Here is a 20,913-nt window from a genome sequence, read left to right as displayed (position 1 = left end):
TCTCCACTCCAGACACTAGTGTAATGACAGTTCTCAACAAACATACAATACAGTAAATCATGAATAACATTTTAGGCATGTAAATTGGATTTATTCACCACAAAAATAACAGAAATTCCAGTTAATCAAAACACACGGCACAATTCCAAAGGTCACGGAATGGCATTTGATTGGTTGAGGAAATGTTATCGTCTCAGAGACGAAACAAGAGAGCAATTGTTTGTTTCCCACAGCGACTATAAAGACGAGACTCTGGGACTCTTCCAAATAGGCTTTTCTTCTTTATTCTCTTTTTACTGAGGATCAGTCAACAGTCCCCCCCCAGTTTCAAACCATCACCATGAATAACAATGCAACTAAACTACAACAACTAAAGTAGAGCCAAGTTAAGATTCAGACCAGGAGCTACAAGTAAGAACACGTGGGGGTACATTAAAATGACAATATATCAAAAACTGAACACAAATAATACAATCAAAGACAGCTGGAGTGGTTTGTGAAGAAAGTCCGATTTCAAATTCAACACAAATGAAGGGTACAAGTAAGAGCGAGTGTGTGTTTCACGGAGGTCATCCCAGGCCAAAATGAAACACACACAAAGGCAGGACTCATTGGCACGTGTGGGACTGGCATGCCAGTCATGCTGCCACCCTTCTGGACAAAGAAGCCAACAACCCTGGACGCAGTGCCAACTGTCTGAGGAATGGTAGGGATCAAGGCTGTGCCCGGGACCCTATTTCCTATGTAATGCACTAGTTTTGAGTCCAATGTGGGCCCTGGTCAAAAGTAGTGCAGTATATTTGGAATAGGGAGCCAATTCCACATGCAAACCCTGTAATATCCACCATGGCTACAGAAATATGTACATCCCCAATATAGTGCACTACTGGTCAAAAGTAGAGAATAGGATGCCATTTAGGATGTAGCCAATGACTAATAACTAATGAAGTTAAAGATGAGAGAAACACATGGTGACTCAACTGCCATTCAAAGCCTTGCCATTTAAATGCTTCTGTGATATTGATTAGAAGAGTGAAATTTTGTGTCTGAAGTTTGGAAGTTGCCCGCCTCCACTCAATAGGATGACGAGAGACGGTATGTGACAGCGCTTCCATTGTTGAGCCTTCACTGTCAGACCTCCCCCAACTGAAAAGCCAAGAAGACAAGGCTAAAAAGGAGAACTAGAAGGAAGCTGTAACATTGGCGTTTGACACAAAATCCTCTACATTTCCCATCAGCAAAACCTGACATACTAATAAACACATACCATCCTAAATAAAATGGCACCATGGAGCATCACTAACTGTACAGCTCAGACTGGGCGTGGATGTGTAGTGTTTCTGTGAACGAAAAGGTACACAAGCACCATCTTGGAATAGGGCTGCTTGCATTGTAATCATTAACTTCAAACTTCAACTTAGTCATGCATTGATGTTAATGGGAGACTAAATGAAAATTAGACTTCAGTAAAAACCCATCACTTTGTGCATAGCACTTGTATGTAAAGGATAAACACACCGGGAGCCAGTTACGAGAGCATCAGATCAGACGGTAAAATACATTTAAAGAAAATAGTAAATAAATATGAAAAAAAATAATAGCAGAACCACACAGGATAACATCTGTCACATTCTATTTCACCTAAATACAAGGCTTACTATACTTCCTGGTGGGTTTGCTTCTCACTGAAGCACCAAGATTGTATCCCAAATGGCACCCTATTCCCTATATAGTGCACTACTTTAGACTAGAGTGCCATTTGGGTCGCAATTCCAGGCTTCACAACCCCCCTCGGTCCTCTTTCCATTCAGGATATGAAGTTACCCAGAAGTACACTGTTTCAGACTGAAAATGAATAACAAAAACAGTTTCTAGTTTCTGAGTGGGACATACAAAACATTAAACTTTTTAAGGGGTAAACAAATAAAAAGCACAAGTAAGTGTATATATATATATATATATATATATAAATAAAAACAACATACAAGATAAAAGAGAGACATGCAAAACTAGGAAGTACCTAGACGGCTTCTGAAAATCTTATTAACCAGTTTGATAGTTCCTTCCCCTGGATGATTAGGGGCTACTTTACTTCTGTTAAGTGGAGGGGCCCAGTGTTGGACCCTTTCAGTGAGAGTTAGATGTATTTTTGTCACAGTGTAGCCCTCAGACTATCATCCTATCAGACCCACCAGGCTCATGGGGCTTTTAGGTTTGGGTCTCTGGTCACACGAAACCACTAGGCTTGTGTTGTGCCCCCCCATACCCCAGTCAGTCCCAGTCTCAGCTTTCCTAATCCTATAAACACTTCCTATGCACATTCCTTCATCGCCCTCTCCCTCGTTCTGTCTCACTTTCAAAACCCACACCACACCGCAACCATGACTCTCAATAAGATTAAATACACTATCAGAGCATCATTACTCACTGTCTCATATCTGTCTATTCTTTCTGCATCCCACAATTACTCCCACACCCATCCCTCACTCTTTCCTTCTATTGACATCCTAGCACACTATACAACTTGTCAACACCAAGGTTAGTATTATTTCTAGACTCATTGTTAGATTTGACTTGGATGAAGACATTCATAACAAATCTGCCTGTCAGAGCTAAACTAGGCTTGTGACTGCCAGGGGCAAAGGGTGTGATTGTGAGTGTGTGGGAAGGGGGGGTTGCACCAAGCCAAGGCAGCAGATCCTGTAATTGGCACTAGCCCAGAGGGGCACCGGGACAAAAGACATCTGTAACTCGTACACAAAGGGCATTGCCGAGCAACCTCGAGCCCCAGCTTCATTCAACAGCACTCTGTACTGACGTGTCTGAATAACTAACTGCAGGACCTCAGCAGGGGAAGAGGGTGGTGCTGGGGTGCTGATTCCTTTCCCTCCTTCTCAGAAAGACCCTCTCTGCCTGCTGGGAAACTTCACACTGTCACAGAGCAGGCCTGGGCTGGCTTAGAACATCTGGAACAGTTCTCTTCTCTGTGGCAGCAACCTAGTCTCTGCTCTGTGGGGAATGAGCTCTCCCACTCCTTCAGATTTTAGGGGGGGGTTCACAATTCATCAAAATTCCAGAGGTGGTTCAGTCCGTCCAGGAGTTCACTGGGCAGTTAAAGAACACAGACCTCCCGGTTCATGGCCCCTACGGGAACAGAATGGTTCTGTTCATTCACTGCTTGAGCCTCTGTACTGTAAACAATCACTGCCCCCTAGTCTAAAAGGCTTATAGGTAGAGTATGGTTCAGTCCTTCCAGGAATCCACTGGGCAGTTAAAGATCACAGCACTCCTAGTCTGTGGCTCCTCCAGCGTGAGAGGCTCTTAAAACAGCAGACGGTATCCTCTCCAGCCTGTTTCCCTGACCGTATTCGGCCTGCTTGGGAGAGGCCAGGCTCGGTCTCTAATATCTGGGTCTTTATCAAGAAGTCTGCGGAGATACAGTCAGGCAGGCTCAAGTTCTCTGTTTCTCTCACTCTAGTCCATCAGAAACACATCCACCAGACCAAAGAAAAAACTGAGGGAAAAGTGGGGCCCCAAGTGACAGAACAGATGAAGGAGTGATGAGGGGAAGAGAGAGGCAGAGGAGGTGGAGATTGTGATGTTCAAGTCCTTGCCCCCCTGTCAGTCACTTCTCGAGCAGCTGCTTCCTCTGCTGTTCCAATAGGGCCTCCAGGTGGTCTGCCCTCTTCAGAGCAGCCTATGAGAGGAGAACAGCGGGGTTTAACACAGCTATCAATCATCTCTCACGTTCCAACTCAGTTCCTTTCTATCCTCTCCAATGTTTACTTAGTGTAAAACCCCTCTCAGAAACACACTGTCTCTCTACGTCCCAAATGGTGAGTTAATCCCTATATTGTGCACTACTTTTGACCGGAGCCCTATTGGCTCTGGTCAAAAGTAGTGCACTGTAAAGGGAACAGGGTGATCTTTGGGACCCAGACTAGGACTCACCTCATGCTGCTTCCTAAGGCTAGCCACAGTCTCTTCCTTTTTCAAGATGGCTGACTTCACCCTGCCATAATAAGAAAATGTGACAAAGAAAAATAAGGAAAAATAACATTTGTTTGGCATTGAGATTACTTTCTCCTTTCGCTGTTATTTCAAATGTAATTTTAATTTACATCCTACACTACCAACAATCACTGTCCCATTATACAGGTAACATAGACAACAGTCTGAGCCCAGCTATTCTAGAACAGTCTAAACACTGGTGATTAAATTGACATTCCCACAGTTAGTCCCTTTGAGGTCTTTCCCAAGTGAGAACTGGCTATAATACCCTGTCACACAATGTCCTCTCCCTCTCTTTTCTTCCCCTCCCTCCATCCTCACCGTTGGTGGACCTCTGCCAGCTCCTCCTCCTTCTCCCTGGTGACCCTCTCGACCTCCAGCCTTAGCCTGGCCCTGACCTCTGATGTCTCGGTCTTCATCCTTCTGTTCTCATCCTCCGTCACAATGAGTCTTTCAGCAAACTCCTGCCTGATAACCTCTGCCAGGCTGCGACGCTCCCCAGACAGCTTGTCACGGATCTGGAGAGGAGAGAGACAGGGGAGAGGGATACAGGGTCAGGGGTGAGAAATGGTTTACATGGGCATCATTTACCTACATACAGTGGGGCAAAAAAGTATTTAGTCAGCCACCAATTGTGCAAGTTCTCCCACTTAAAAAGATGAGCGAGGCCTGTAATTTTCATCATAGGTACACTTCAACTATGACAGACAGTGGGAGAACTTGCACAATTGGTGGCTGACTAAATACTTTTTTGCCCCGCTGTATGTCACCCTACAGGCTTGGACCAACATGTATTTACCCAGCCATAGGCACCAACATGTATTTACCCAGCCATAGGCACCAACATGTATTTACCCAGCCATAGGCACCAACATGTATTTACCCAGCCATAGGCACCAACATGTATTTACCCAGCCATAGGCACCAACATGTATTTACCCAGCCATAGGCACCAACATGTATTTACCCAGCCATATGCACCAACATGTATTTACCCAGCCATATGCACCAACATGTATTTACCCAGCCATATGCACCAACATGTATTTACCCAGCCATAGGCACCAACATGTATTTACCCAGCCATAGGCACCAACATGTATTTACCCAGCCATAGGCACCAACATGTATTTACCCAGCCATAGGCACCAACATGTATTTACCCAGCCATAGGCACCAACATGTATTTACCCAGCCATATGCACCAACATGTATTTACCCAGCCATAGGCACCAACATGTATTTACCCAGCCATAGGCACCAACATGTATTTAACCAGCCATATGCACCAACATGTATTTACCCAGCCATAGGCACCAACATGTATTTACCCAGCCATATGCAACAACATGTATTTACCCAGCCATTGGCACCAACATGTATTTACCCAGCCATTGGCACCAACATGTATTTACCCAGCCATATGCACCAACATGTATTTACCCAGCCATATGCACCAACAAGCTTTCAGCATAAAAAAGGGCCAACCAAGGAGGGGAGGAAGGAAGGACGGCTGAGTTTTCAAACTATTGGAACAAGGTCTGCTGGTGTCTGTACCTGGGTGATGTCTTCGATCTCCCGCTCTCTCTGTCTGAGATGGCCCTGTAGTGTGATCAGCTCTCCCTCCATCTCACTCTGTCTCTTCTTCATCTCCTGCTGTTTTTCCAAGGCAGACCTCTCAGAGCGCTCCAACTCTTTCAGCTCCGCCTCGTATTTCTCCCGCACACGCTTCACACTGAAAGAGACACACAGATAGTCAGAAACAGTATATCAAGCTCCAAGGTGAAGTTTCCCCTAGGTACAGATCTAGGATCAGCTTTCCCTCCGACAATCCTAACCTTAACCATTAGTAGGGGAATTGCAAATCTGACCCAAGATCAGCATCTAGACCGTCTATCAACACTGTATATCAGGACTCCCGAGTGGCGCAGCGATCTAAGACACAGCATCTCAGCGCTAGAGGTGTCACTACAGACCCTGGTATCACAACCGGCCGTGATTGGGAGTCCCATAGGGTGGCGCATAATTGGCCCAGGGTCGTCTGGGTTAGGGTTTGGCCTGGGTAGGCCATCATTGTAAATAAGAATTTGTTCTTAACTGACTTACCTAGTTAAATAAAGGTTAAATATTAAATAAAATAAAAATATCAACATGTAGACATGCTTAGCATGTAGTATGTTCATCCATATGCATATTTATACACATAATCCTTGCAGCACTTGCAAACACACAGACATGGACACACACGGAAACGTCACATTTAATGGTGAGATGACTAACCGATTGTCAGCGGCCCGGTCACATTCGTCGCGGGCCCCGCTCGTCTCCTCCTCCAGCCTCTGAATGGCCAGCTCGATCTCTTTGTCCCGCCCCCGACGTACTTCCTCCTTCAGCTCGCGCTCCCGACTCAACAACCATGCTTCCTGCACGCATGCGCACACACACACACACACACAGGGTAAACCACTATGCCAGAATACAGACAAACCACTGGCACAACAGCAACAGTGCATGTGCAGGTCATTGTGAAACTGGGATTGTTATGACTTTGTGAACATTAGTTTCTCTGACTGCTGCTGTGAACCTCCTCTGCCTTCCTTCCTGCCAGTCTCCATATGGCCTTTGCCCTGTGGGTCTTAGTATTCACATGACATTTAAGAGGGGAAAGAGGAAGTGGGTGGGGGCAGATGGGAAGGTGGTGGTTTCAGATCGCTCAGAGAACTACCAACTCCCAAACACAATGAAAAATCCCCCTTTAAAAAGGCCCATGGAAAAAAACCTGTGTGTGAGGGTGGTTGCTAGAGGCCTTCTTGAAAGGAACAGATTAGCAGAAATACATGTTTTAAATACAGAGACACGCTATGAACAGACCCGAAGACAACTAGACCCGTTGCATATAGACCTGGTCAGATCCAGACCTGGCCCAATCCGAGTGAGGGAAGCAGCAGAAACGTGACCGTTTAGTCATGGTAATTAGGCTCCAAAATCTGATGCTGCTACTGGTCATTAGATGCCTACTAAACTTGCTAACTGCCTGGTACTCTGTATTGTCCCTCTAATCACTCTGATATCAATGCAAATGTGTTGAAAATCTAATCAAACCCTTCATGAGAGCCCATGAGCTCATGTTGCGCAACATTTCTATAGGCTATGCAATTGTGTCAGAAAACAAGAGTGATTGTTATTTTTAATAGAGACAGGATTCCATCAGCTTTCTATAGGCTAGGCCTACTATATTTATTTCTCAACGTTCCTAATGTTAAGCACATTGCTTCTCTTGACAATAGGATGGCAAGAAAATGAACCACGGGAAAAGCATCCTCCAGTTGCTATTTAAGTGCATAGATTACATGTATTTTTTCCTCCCGTTTCATACAGGTGTATGATAATGGTCCATTCAAAATCAAAACTAATTTTACACATATATTATTTAGTACATGCAAAGACTAGACTAAATCAAGAATAGTCTGATGGGTGACAATATAAGCCTATCACTTGTGAATGATGAATTTACCATGGCAAATATAAGGCATTATCAAGTGCTTGTCAAATTGTGAATGAGTGACTGATGAAGTGTGTACAGCCTGCGAAAAAACAAAACAGAGCTCATGCCTTTCATACAACTTTTTTCAAATCATTAGAGTCGCATCATGCAGCCTTAGAAAGTATTAAAGAAATGTAAACGTATAGCCCACATTTTGTATCACATTTTTGTATCATTATAAACGGTAAATGAAGCAAATAGGAGTACCTGTTCCTTTGTTAGCTGCTAAACACAGAATAGAATGTGCTCACTCCCTCAAATTGTTTGGAGAAAATATCCTTTCCATTTTATTCAGCTATGTTCAATTGTATTGTTCACACTATAACATATTGCCATGGAATTCTAAGCAAATCTTGTCTGCTATGAACTAGTGTATGGCATAGCCAGATCAGGGCCTAACATAAGGACAACTCAGAGTATGCTATTGTGTACTTCTGAAACAGACTACATTTTCTTCATTCTTTAGACATGTCTAAAATAAATAATGGATTTATTGTGATGGATTAAGACTAAAACGTAGATGTCTGCATCAGTAGTTTGTAGGCTATGAAAGTAAGCTAGGAGATGCTAAATGTGTTTATGTTAATTAATGGCCAATTACCGTTAGACCGGCAGTTATTTGTTTGACAATCACCAGCTGCCAAAATTTCATGACCGCCACAGCCCTACTATGGACATAACCTGGGTTTGACAGCGTGGGCTGTTAGGACAGTGGCCAAGTTGGCCAATGTAGTGCTGAGTGTGTAGTCGTCTGCCACACTGCACCATAGCAGTGCTAGGAGAGAGGGAATGCATTTAGCTAGAGTGCTTAACAAGCAAGCAGGGAGGGAGAGGGGACAAACACACAGACATGGACAAAGTGTTCATGCATGCACACACACCTCCTTCTTCATGTAGTTCTCCTCCCAGGTCTGTTTCTCGATCTCCAGGCGTTCTCTGAGGGCTTTTAACTCCACCTAGACAGACAAGGAGCAAAGTTACTACCAGACTAGACAACAAAACACAACCAGTGTTAGCCAGTCAGAGTGTCTGTAGGCCAGTCCTTTGTAGCTCAGTTGCTTGCAAAGCCAAGATTGTTGGTTTGATTCCCACTGTGACCAGCTGTACAAAAAAACAAAACATGCACTGCACGGCTGTAAATCGTTTTGGATAAAAGCATCCGCTAAATGGCATAATTTCTGCAAAAGTACAAGAGGCCATGTGTTTTGAAATTTGTATCATGGCTGTGACGTGGTCAATGATTTTATACAACGGGTTACAAGCATTAAAAAGCAAGATTCTTTCCCAAACCATAAATGTTTCAACAAAACGTGACGCTACATTCACCAACACTGGTTGTCAAATGGAATTTTAGGCGTTCTCTGGTCGTTAGTGCCAATTGCATGTAAAGCAAAACAAAACCAAGCACTGGTTAATAGTTCCAGAACTTTGCAGGTTACTATGGCAAACAAAAGTGCAATCGCAAAAACCATCAATCGCTATGATGAAACTGGCTCTCATGAGGACCGCCAAAGGAAAGGAAGACCCAGAGTTACCTCTGCTGCAGAGCATAAGTTAATTTGAGAGTTACCAGGCTCAGAAATTGCAGCCCAAATAAATGCTTCAGAGTTCAAGTAACAGACATCTCAACATGAACTGTTCAGAGGAGACTGCGTGAATCAGGCCTTCATGGTCGAATTAGTAGGTGAACGGGTTAAGAGTGTCTGCTAAATGACTTAAATGTAAATGTGATCTCCGCATGTGTGGTTCCCACCGTGAAGCATGGAGGAGGAGGTGCGATGGTGCTTTGCTGGTGACACTGTGATTTATTTCAAATTCAAGGCACACTTAACCAGCATGGCTACCACAGCATTCTGCAGCGATACGGCATCCCATCTGGTTTGCGCTTAGTGGGACTATCATTTGTTTTTCAACAGGACAATGACCCAACACTCCTCCAGGCTGTGTAAGGGCTATTTGACCAACAAGGAGAGTGATGGAGTGCTGCATCAGATGATCTGGTGTCCACAATCACCTGACCTCAACCTAATTGAGAGAGTTTGGGATGAGTTGGACTGCAGAGTGAAGGAAAAGCAGCCAACAATTGCTCAGAATGTGGGAACTCCTTCAAGACTGTTGGAAAAGCATTCCAGATGAAGCTGGTTGAGATAATGCCAAGAGTTTGCAAAGCTGTCATTAAGGCAAAGGGTGGCTACTTTGAAGAAACTCAAATATATTTGGATTTGTTTAACACTTTTTTGCTTACTACATGATTCCATATGTGTTATTTGATCCTGTTGATGTCTTCACTATTTTTCTACAATGTAGAAAATAGTAAAAATAAAGAAAAACCCTTGAATGAGTAGGTGTGTCCAAACTTTTGACTGGTATTGTATGCATACAGTAGATCTATAAAAGTCGTGATTTCGACTGGCTGAGAAAAGCTGCCTGTCTGTCTTGTCCCAACTCGCTCATTACTATAGGACACAGTAGAGATCCAAATTCAATATTCCAACAATGTAGCAAATGTCGGAAATAATGTCTAGATGCTTTTTACAGTCGAGATCAAGTTTATAAATTGCATGGCTGGGCAGTGGATCTGTAAAAATAGTAGTAGTTGTAGTAGTGCATTGCCAGGTAAAAACGGCACTTTTTATCACTGTACTGGCTCTGTGTAAGTTGTCTAGTATATAAATGGGCAGGATAGGCTCGAACAATGGGAATTACAAACCACCTGTTGTATAATAATTTATATTATTATTGTGGTAGGGACAGGTACTGTCCATTACCTGGTGCCTCCTCTCCTGCTCCTCCCTGCTCTTCTCCAGCTCTTCTCTCAGAGCTCTCCCTGCCAGGGAGCTGTTATCCTCCAGTTGCTTCCTCAGGTCCTCCAGCTCAGCACGCTGCCTGCAGGGCAGTGATAGAGGACATTAACTTTAGAGATGCTCCACTGATACTTGACTTGCACACATCAAATAGTAGGCATTACATTACTAGTAATCTCTCGTGGACAGATAACATAGGATGGTATCGTAGCGTCTGTCAACAGAATGCGGCATGTGACGACTAACGAGGAACTTTGTCTCGGTACGCAGATGTTTGTCACTGATCATTTGGACAAATCACAATTTAGTAGGTGTTCCCATCTTTTGAGTTTGTCCCATACTTTCCATTTAGGGGGCGGTGGAGACTTCGGTAGTATCGTTTCTCATAAATCTGCCCCAAAACCTAAATCGAGCATTTGGCGGAATTACGCAAGATTTAAGATCTGGATATTTGAGATTACATTACTACACACAATCATCACATGATAAGTATTGTATGATTAGCCTAAGTACTGTATGATTCTAATGTACTAGATGCTGTACAGTAAAGTCAAATCTAGGCCATGTCATCAGTCTAATTGTACACACCAGTGTCCCCAGCGACCGAAGTGTTAGGTCTAGACATATAGAGATGACAACATTGGGTGTCAGCCTCTATCTTATCTATATGACCTTTGACATCACCTGGCGGCCAGCTGGTTGAGTCTCTCCTTCTCCTCAGACACCTCCTTGTAGAGTCTCCTCCTCTGCTGCTGTAAAGACATCTCCTCCTCCGCTAGCTGCTTCTCAAACCTGGCCGGGAACACACGCAAAACATCTGTAACCCTGTGGCCTAGGGTGGTCTACTCTAGCGGTCTAGGCTGCTGCCTCCGGTGCACTATACAGCTACAGCATGGGTTTGAATCCATCCCACTGCTAATACTCCAATATAGCACACTCTACATCCTATCACCACTATCTCTCTGTCCAATAAACATACAAAGACATCTCTAACCCTAACCCTCTGCTTCTCAAAACTGACAGGAATACACATACAGTGCATTTGGAAAGTATTCAGACTCCTTGACTTTTTATTTTATTTAACTATGCACATCAGTTAAGAACAAATTCTTGTAGAAAAATTAGATGAGGAATTGAAGCGCTGCTGAGGTACACAATAGTAGAGTTTGGAAGATAGGTGCTCTTTGGTAAATGGGGGAAATTTGCCATCAAAAAGAAAGGAGGGCCAAGGCACTTCATTTAATTAATTAAAATGCCTATATTTGTATGGCATGTTCAATGGAAACAAAGTTTAAAAACTCTGACGCGTTTCGGCTAAATGGCCTTCAAAAGGGACCCCCCTGATGAAGGCCATGTAGCCGAAACGAGTCTGAGTTTTTAAACTTAGTTTCCATTGAACAAGCCATACAAATATAGGCATTTTAATTAAGAACAAATTCTTATTTACAATGACGGCCTACCAAATGGCAAAAGGCCTAATGCGGGGACGGGAGCTAGGATAAAAAAATATATATATAGGACAACACAGAGATCATGCCAAGAGAGACACCACAACACAAACACAAACATAAAACAGAGACCTAAGACAACATAGCATGGCAGCAACACATGGCAACATAGCATAGTGGCACCCCCACATGGCAGCAGCACAAAACATGGTACAAACATTATTGGGCACAGACAACAGGACAAAGGCACGAAGGTAGAGACAACAATACATCACGCGAAGCAGCCACAACTGTTAGTAAAAGTGTCTGAGTCTTTGAATGAAACTGTCCAGTTTGGGAGCCTCCCGTGTGGCGCAGTGCTAGCTGTGCCACCAGAGACTCTGGGTTCGAGCCCAGGCTCTGTCTCAGCCGGCCATGACCGGGAGGTCCATGGGGCGATGCACAATTGGCCTAGCATCGTCCGGGTTAGGGAGGGTTTTGCCTGTAGGGATATCCCTTTGCTACGTAAGCTTAACTCTCTGAACACTCGTGACGTGTAGTCCACTTGTCATTCCAATCTCCTTTGCATTAGCGTAGCCTCTTGTGTAGCCTGTCAACTATGTGTCTGTCTATCCCTGTTCTCTCCTCTCTGCACAGACCATACAAACGCTCCACACCGCGTGGCCGCGGCCACCCTAATCTGGTGGTCCCAGCGCGCACGACCCACGTGGAGTTCCAGGTCTCCGGTAGCCTCTGGAACTGCCGATCTGCGGCCAACAAGGCAGAGTTCATCTCCGCCTATGTCTCCCTCCAGTCCCTCGACTTCTTGGCACTGACGGAAACATGGATCACCACAGACAACACTGCTACTCCTACTGCTCTCTCTTCGTCTGCCCACGTGTTCTCGCACACCCCGAGAGCTTCTGGTCAGCGGGGTGGTGGCACCGGGATCCTCATCTCTCCCAAGTGGTCATTCTCTCTTTCTCCCCTTACCCATCTGTCTATCGCCTCCTTTGAATTCCATGCTGTCACAGTTACCAGCCCTTTCAAGCTTAACATCCTTATCATTTATCGCCCTCCAGGTTCCCTCGGAGAGTTCATCAATGAGCTTGATGCCTTGATAAGCTCCTTTCCTGAGGACGGCTCACCTCTCACAGTTCTGGGCGACTTTAACCTCCCCACGCCTACCTTTGACTCATTCCTCTCTGCCTCCTTCTTTCCACTCCTCCTCTTTGACCTCACCCTCTCACCTTCCCCCTACTCACAAGGCAGGAAATACGCTCGACCTCATCTTTACTAGATGCTGTTCTTCCACTAACCTCGTTGCAACTCCCCTCCAAGTCTCCGACCACTACCTTGTATCCTTTTCCCTCTCGCTCTCATCCAACACTTCCCACACTGCCCCTACTGGATGGTATCGCGCCGTCCCAACCTTCGCTCTCTCTCCCCCGCTACTCTCTCCTCTTCCATCCTATCATCTCTTCCCTCTGCTCAAACCTTCTCCAACCTATCTCCTGATTCTGCCTCCTCAACCCTCCTCTCCTCCCTTTCTGCATCCTTTGACTCTCTATGTCCCCTATCCTCCAGGCCGGCTCGGTCCTCCCCTCCCGCTCCGTGGCTCGACGACTCATTGCGAGCTCACAGAACAGGGCTCCGGGCAGCCGAGGGAAATGGAGGAAAACTCGCCTCCCTGCGGACCTGACATCCTTTCACTCCCTCCTCTCTACATTTTCCTCTTCTCTCTGCTGCTAAAGCCACTTTCTACCACTCTAAATTCCAAGCATCTGCCTCTAACCCTAGGAAGCTCTTTGCAACCTTCTCCTCCCTCCTGAATCCTCCTCCCCCTCCCCCCCTCCTCCCTCTCTGCAGATGACTTCGTCAACCATTTTGAAAAGAAGGTCGACGACATCCGATCCTCGTTTGCTAAGTCAAACGACACCGCTGGTTCTGCTCACACTGCCCTACCCTGTGCTCTGACCTCTTTCTCCCCTCTCTCTCCAGATGAAATCTCGCGTCTTGTGACGGCCGGCCGCCCTACAACCTGCCCGCTTGACCCTATCCCCTCCTCTTCTCCAGACCATTTCCGGAGACCTCCTCCCTTACCTCACCTCGCTCATCAACTCATCCCTGACCGCTGGCTACGTCCCTTCCGTCTTCAAGAGAGCGAGAGTTGCACCCTTCTGAAAAAACCTACACTCGATCCCTCCGATGTCAACAACTACAGACCAGTATCCCTTCTTTCTTTTCTCTCCAAAACTCTTGAACGTGCCGTCCTTGGCCAGCTCTCCCGCTATCTCTCTCAGAATGACCTTCTTGATCCAAATCAGTCAGGTTTCAAGACTAGTCATTCAACTGAGACTGCTCTTCTCTGTATCACGGAGGCGCTCCGCACTGCTAAAGCTAACTCTCTCTCCTCTGCTCTCATCCTTCTAGACCTATCGGCTGCCTTCGATACTGTGAACCATCAGATCCTCCTCTCCACCCTCTCCGAGTTGGGCATCTCCGGCGCGGCCCACGCTTGGATTGCGTCCTACCTGACAGGTCGCTCCTACCAGGTGGCGTGGCGAGAATCCGTCTCCACACCACGTGCTCTCACCACTGGTGTCCCCCAGGGCTCTGTTCTAGGCCCTCTCCTATTCTCGCTATACACCAAGTCACTTGGCTCTGTCATAACCTCACATGGTCTCTCCTATCATTGCTATGCAGACGACACACAATTAATCTCTCCTTTCCCCCTTCTGATGACCAGGTGGCGAATCGCATCTCTGCATGTCTGGCAGACATATCCGTGTGGATGACGGATCACCACCTCAAGCTGAACCTCGGCAAGACGGAGCTGCTCTTCCTCCCGGGGAAGGACTGCCCGTTCCATGATCTCGCCATCACGGTTGACAACTCCATTGTGTCCTCCTCCCAGAGCGCTAAGAACCTTGGCGTGATCCTGGACAACACCCTGTCGTTCTCAACTAACATCAAGGCGGTGGCCCGTTCCTGTAGGTTCATGCTCTACAACATCCGCAGAGTACGACCCTGCCTCACACAGGAAGCGGCGCAGGTCCTAATCCAGGCACTTGTCATCTCCCGTCTGGATTACTGCAACTCGCTGTTGGCTGGGCTCCTGCCTGTGCCATTAAACCCCTACAACTCATCCAGAACGCCGCAGCCCGTCTGGTGTTCAACCTTCCCAAGTTCTCTCACGTCACCCCGCTCCTCCGCTCCCTCCACTGGCTTCCAGTTGAAGCTCGCATCCGCTACAAGACCATGGTGCTTGCCTACGGAGCTGTGAGGGGAACGGCACCTCAGTACCTCCAGGCTCTGATCAGGCCCTACACCCAAACAAGGGCACTGCGTTCATCCACCTCTGGCCTGCTCGCCTCCCTACCACTGAGGAAGTACAGTTCCCGCTCAGCCCAGTCAAAACTGTTCGCTGCTCTGGCCCCCCAATGGTGGAACAAACTCCCTCACGACGCCAGGACAGCGGAGTCAATCACCACCTTCCGGAGACACCTGAAACCCCACCTCTTTAAGGAATACCTAGGATAGGATAAAGTAATCCCTCTCACCCCCCCTCCCCCTGAAAAGATTTAGATGCACTACTGTTCCACTGGAGGTCATAAGGTGAATGCACCAATTTGTAAGTCGCTCTGGATAAGAGCGTCTGCTAAATGACTTAAATGTAAATGTAATGTAAATGTCTCATCGCGCATTAGCGACTCCTGTGGCGGGCCGATGGCAGTGCATGCTGACCAGGTCGCTAGGTGTACGGTGTTTCCTCTGACACATTGGTGCGGCTGGCTTCCGGGTTGGATGCGTGCTGTGTTAAGAAGCAGTGTGGCTTGGTTGGGTTGTGTTTCGGAGGACGCATGGCTCTCGACCTTTGTCTCTCCCGAGCCCGTACGGGAGTTGTAGCGATGAGGCAAGACAGTAACTACTAACAATTGGATACCACGAAATTAAAGAGAACAAAAAAAAACTGTCCAGTTTGAGTGTTTGTTGCAGCTCGTTCCGTCTCTGACTGCAGCGAACTGAAAAGAGGAGCGACCCAGGGATGTGTGTGCATTGAGGACATTTAACAGAATGTGACTGGCAAAACGGGTGTGGTACTTATTCAAACCCTTTGCTTTGAGACTCGAAATAGAGCTCAGGTGCATCATGTTCCCATTGATCATCACGGAGATGTTTCTACAACTTGATTGGAGTCCACCTGTGGTAAATTCAATTATTTGGACATGATTTGGAAAAGACACATCTGTCTATATAAGGTCCCACAGTTGACAGTACATGTCAGAGCAAAAACCAAGCCATAAGCTATGAGATAGGATTGTGTCGAGGCACAGATCTGGGGAAGGGTAACACAACATTTCTACAGCATTGAAGGTCCCCAAGAACAGAGTGGCCTCCATCATTCTTAAATGGAAGAAGTTTGGAACCACCAAGAGTCTTCCTAGAGCTGACCGCCCGGACAAACTGAGAAATCGGGGAGAAGGGCATTGGTCAGGGATGTGACCAAGAACCCGATGGTCACTCTGACAGAGCTCCGGAGTTCCTCTGTGGAGATGGGAGAACCTTCCAGAAGGACAACCATCTCTGCAGCACTACTCAAATAGGGCCTTTATGGTAGAGTGACCAGATGGAAGCCACTCCTCAGTAAAAGGCACATGACAGCCCGCTTGGAGTTTGCCAAACGGCACCTAAAGAGAGGACTCTGACCATGAGAAACAAGTTTCTCTGGTCTGATGAAACCAAGATGTAACTCTTTGGCCTGAATGCCAAGCGTCACGTCTGGAGGATACCTGGCACCATCCCTACGCTGAAGCATGGTGGTGGCAGCATCATGCTGTGGGGATGTTTTTCAGTGGCAGTGACTGGGAGACTAGTCAGGATCGAGGGAAAGAGGAACAGAGCAAAGATCCTTCATGAAAACCTGCTCCAGAGCACTCAGGACCTCAGACTGGGGCAAAGGTTCACCTTCCAACAGGACAACAACCCTAAGCACACAGCCAAGACAACGCAGGAGTGCCTTCGGTACAAGTGTCTGAATGTCCTTGAGTAGCCCAGCCAGAGCCCGGATTTGAACACGATCGTACATCTCTGGAGAGACCTGAAAATAGCTGTGCAGACGCACTCCCCATCCAACCTGACAGAGCTTGAGAGGATCTGCAGAGAAGAATGGGAGAAACTCCCAAAATACAGGTGTGCCAAGCTTGTAGCATCATATCCAAGAAGACTCAATGCTATAATTGCTGCCAAAGGCGCTTCAACAAAGTACTGAGTAAAGGGTCTGAATACTTATGTAAATGTAATATTCAATGTGATATTTAAGCACAGACTGGAATATGTTCCGGGATTCTTCCGATGGCATTGAGTACACCACATCAGTCGCTGGCTGATTTGAGTCGAAGTATGATATATTTGGGCTTGATGGGGAAATACATTTTGTTTTCTGCGTCTGATAAAATGACATACATTTTGATCTGACTATACGTGTCTTGCGAGGGCTGGTTTTAAATCATTTGGAACCACTTACAAAACATGTAGGTATGTAGACAAATTCCTGTTTACAACCTGGTGCTACGGATTACTTCTGTCTAATGCACTTAGATCGAGATGGTGGATAGCCTGGCGGTAAAACGGTGAATAAGAAAAAAGCTAATATTATTCTTATTCTTATGAGCTACTGTCAATCATTTGGCTATAGTAAGCAGCCTGGCAAGGCACACATTATCCAAACAACTTATTAGGAGCTATCTTTATGGCTAGCATCACCTAGCTAACATTAGCTGGATAGCTAGCTAGTGACATCAAAAGTGGATGAAGACATGGATAGGTGAAATGTCAACACAGGTGCAACACGGCAGTGCTACAGTAGCAGCAAGTGTAGTCCTATGGGACACTAACAAGCTAGCTAGCTATAGTATAGGTAACTGTACGGTGAAGATAACCCATATGAAGTAGCAAAGTTCATATATAGCTCAGTGAGTGAATCACTCCTTTACCAGTACTAACGCAACTGCACCGTTTTCAGATAATTAGTTTATCAGTTGAATGGTAGCTAGCATAGTTAAAGGTACTTTTGCGCTTGAAACAACTTTGGAACCAATTATTCACAGTTAAGTTACCGTAGCTTGCTACCTGGCTAGCTAGCTTTATTGGTCAAGGGAATAGGTTAGCTAGCATCTAGCATCGCCGGTAAAACTCCAGTAAATTCTGTATTAATCTTTGATCATTCAATTCCTTTGCAAAAAGATGGCGGGAGAGTGGATTGTCCTTTGACTTGTCCTAGCTACCATTAAATGTGCTGTGCTCCGTAGCGATTAGCTAAGCTACCCTGACCTTGTCGTTTGGTTTGTTTACAAATTGCGGAGTGTGCGCTGTGCAAGAGAAAGTGTGGGCTGCACACATGGAGGAAGTTGGGATGTGCATGTCATATTAATCAATATTTTTAAGGAGCCATACATAATAGTTTGGCAGGTGGAACTAAACAAGCATTTCCGCACTAGGACAGGAATTAGGTCAAAATAGTGGCAGCAACATCCTCTGGAGGGGAACTTTAACCAATGATACGCTCCAATTGGGTTGTGACGGTCATGGAATTTTGGATGGAGGTAATTGACCAGCCAAATGACCAGTCAACGTAATAACCATTAAAATACACATTTTCACCTCTCCTCCTGACAGCAATAGAAATAATGAATAAAATGGGTGTCCCCATTCAGGTCAATGATGTTATAATGGGTGGAATGGCGGCAGAGAGGAAACGGTAAAGCGTGAGGAAGTGACAAATCGGTCTACGAAGTGAGGAATTTTTGTATGAAGGTCAATGATCGTGTCGAATTTTGTTGGTCATTTGCTACCTAAGGCTTATTTAAATCGAATTGAAGTTTTCTAATGGTTAGGTTTGTGGGGTTTCCTGATGGGGTTACCGGATTTGAAAATGGGGTCAGTCACTGGCCTACATCACAAATGGCTATTCCCTATTCCGCACTACTTTTGATTAGGTCAGAAGGAGTGCACTATATAGGGTGCCATTTAGGACGCAAGCATGGCCTTCCTGGCGCTTTCATTGTTATCCAGTCCTTCACCCTTATCACTACAGAGCAGGCAGTGTGACCACACCACACAGCAGCTCCACAAAATGACACTAGGACATGTGGGAAAGAATAGACTGGTGGAAATAAGGCCATCTGTACAACGCGCTCACACACGGGCAGCATGCACATGCGGACGCTCACAAAGAAAGACATCTCTCCACCACACGTACTCTAATGAATTCAGCTTCTGAAAGACAACCACATTGGTTAAGTATCTACATGGGAGGTTTGGTGATTACTTAGAAACCTACTTCCTGTCCATTATTTGGGGTTTCATGTCTTGCCTTTACACTGCCAGTGTTATCGTAGTGTGAATGTGTGTGAGCTCACGTGCGTGCATATATGGTGTGCATACAAACCTCTGCTTGGCCAGTTCCCTCTCTCTCTGACACTGCTCGTCCCGGTCTCTCTCCAGCTGTTGTCGTAGCTCTTCAGTCTGGCCAACATAGCGTTGGGCTGCCCTCTCGTCTGCCTGCAACAGCTCAGCCTCATGAAGGACCCGCAGCTTTTTCAGCTCTTGCTTGTGTTTACAGATCAGCTTCTGGATCTCTGGCTCCAGACCTGGCACAAAGCGAAGAGGAAGAACAAGAGAGAGAGGAGAGAAAGAGAAACATCGGTTAACACAGAAATAAATCACAGCAGAATTGTTACACTGCAAACAAAGTAATTATTGTAATTGTGAAGAGATAAACATTTGAGCTCTATGCATGTACTTCTCAGAAGTGAAATTAAGTTGACCCTAGACACTGAGAACTTGGGTATTTTTCTCCCTAATAGGATTTAGTGGAGGTTAGCGTAGGGTAAGCAGATCCTAGATCCTGCCTTCGAGGCAGCTTCAAATGAGGCCCTCCTCTCACCTTTCACAGTGATCTCTTTTATCTTCTTGGTCTTCTCGTCGATCCACTTCTCCCTGCGGACCTTCTCTGTGGCACTCATCAACTCTTTCAGCTTCTTGATCTCCTGAGGATGAAGAGGGGCAGGTTAGAGGTTAGGGTTGAATGTCAAAAGGTCAATCTTCCTTTGGAAAGAAGTTACTACAGTGACTGGGAGGGACACGGTAGCGACACCATGTCTGTCACATCTTCCATGACAAAAGGTGCCTCAAAGAAACATCAAGGGTAATTTCTGTAGGCAAAAGATTAGGCTACATCCCATGTGACCAAGAATAGATGAGTGTAGTGATCATAGACATACATATATTCATATTAAAATGTTTATATACATCATTGGTATTGATATGCAAACAGAAATGGTTTGTGAGGCTACATTCCACATGAGGGAAATGGTATGAAAGAATAGGGTTTAAGTGTTTTAATGGGTGAAGACAGACAGACAAGGGCTGAGAGAACACATGGTGTAAGGTTAGTCAGCTGCCTAGGACAGGGGTTTAAAAACTGTTACAACACCAAGTCTACAGACAGACAGAGGCAGACTGTACCGGAATAAACTCACATGCATATATAGAGTCCTGACAGAAGAAAGGACAAATGAACAAAATGAATGAAAGAAAGAAGAGCAAGACGGGAGTGATGAGTGGGTTAGGGAAAAAGGTTACCTCGCACAAGGGACCCAGAATTTGCCACACCTAGAGCCAGAGGAAAATGAGAAACAGACAGGACAGGAGGAAAGGAGGAAAGAGAAAAAAAACAGAGTGATTAAAAAGCAACAATAGCAGAAGCAAGCAAAGCAGGCAAACACATAATGGCAAGGCGACAAGGCATAAGCAGAGAGAAGTCGCTAGCAGCAGAAGAGACTGTTAAACCACAAACATAGATAAAACATAAATACTGATCTCCTCTGCCTCCTCTAAGTCATAGTGGTGGATGGCTCAAGTCTGCATCCTAGTGGCCAGGAAAGAGGATGGCAGATGTCAGTACTGTAAGAAGTGTGTGTGTCACCCCTTACCAGTTCATGCTGCTCCTGCATCTGGCCGATCTTCTTAGTGTATTTCTGATCCACTAGTTTGAGCTCTCCCACCACTCCCTCACAACGCTCACTCAGAGCCTTCTTATCATCTATTAGCTGCACAAACAGAG

At 45.8% G+C, this 20,913-nt stretch overlaps 1 protein-coding gene across 2 annotated transcripts in view; it reads right to left on the bottom strand.

Moving 5' to 3' along the window:
* Positions 1–321: 321 nt before the first annotated feature.
* The window catches only part of cep131 (centrosomal protein 131), a 40,110-nt gene continuing 19,518 nt past the window's right edge, over positions 322–20,913 (bottom strand). The window contains exons 16-27 of one of the 2 annotated variants that reach the window (XM_065012688.1): positions 20,783–20,899; positions 20,433–20,462; positions 19,735–19,837; positions 19,237–19,438; positions 11,044–11,151; positions 10,324–10,441; positions 8,437–8,511; positions 6,292–6,434; positions 5,569–5,746; positions 4,333–4,529; positions 3,952–4,012; positions 322–3,697 (exon numbers count right to left, since the gene is read on the bottom strand). In XM_065012688.1, coding sequence (XP_064868760.1) covers positions 3,626–3,697; positions 3,952–4,012; positions 4,333–4,529; positions 5,569–5,746; positions 6,292–6,434; positions 8,437–8,511; positions 10,324–10,441; positions 11,044–11,151; positions 19,237–19,438; positions 19,735–19,837; positions 20,433–20,462; positions 20,783–20,899 — 1,404 coding nt within the window. In that variant the 3' untranslated portion in view covers positions 322–3,625. The remainder of the gene's footprint in view (positions 3,698–3,951; positions 4,013–4,332; positions 4,530–5,568; positions 5,747–6,291; positions 6,435–8,436; positions 8,512–10,323; positions 10,442–11,043; positions 11,152–19,236; positions 19,439–19,734; positions 19,838–20,432; positions 20,463–20,782; positions 20,900–20,913) is intronic. The other variant, XM_065012689.1, reaches the window with a different exon arrangement.

This window comes from Oncorhynchus nerka, linkage group LG28 (genome assembly GCF_034236695.1).
Source record: "Oncorhynchus nerka isolate Pitt River linkage group LG28, Oner_Uvic_2.0, whole genome shotgun sequence".
NCBI lineage: Eukaryota > Metazoa > Chordata > Actinopteri > Salmoniformes > Salmonidae > Oncorhynchus > Oncorhynchus nerka.
This window is presented reverse-complemented; position numbering and strand designations above follow the sequence as displayed.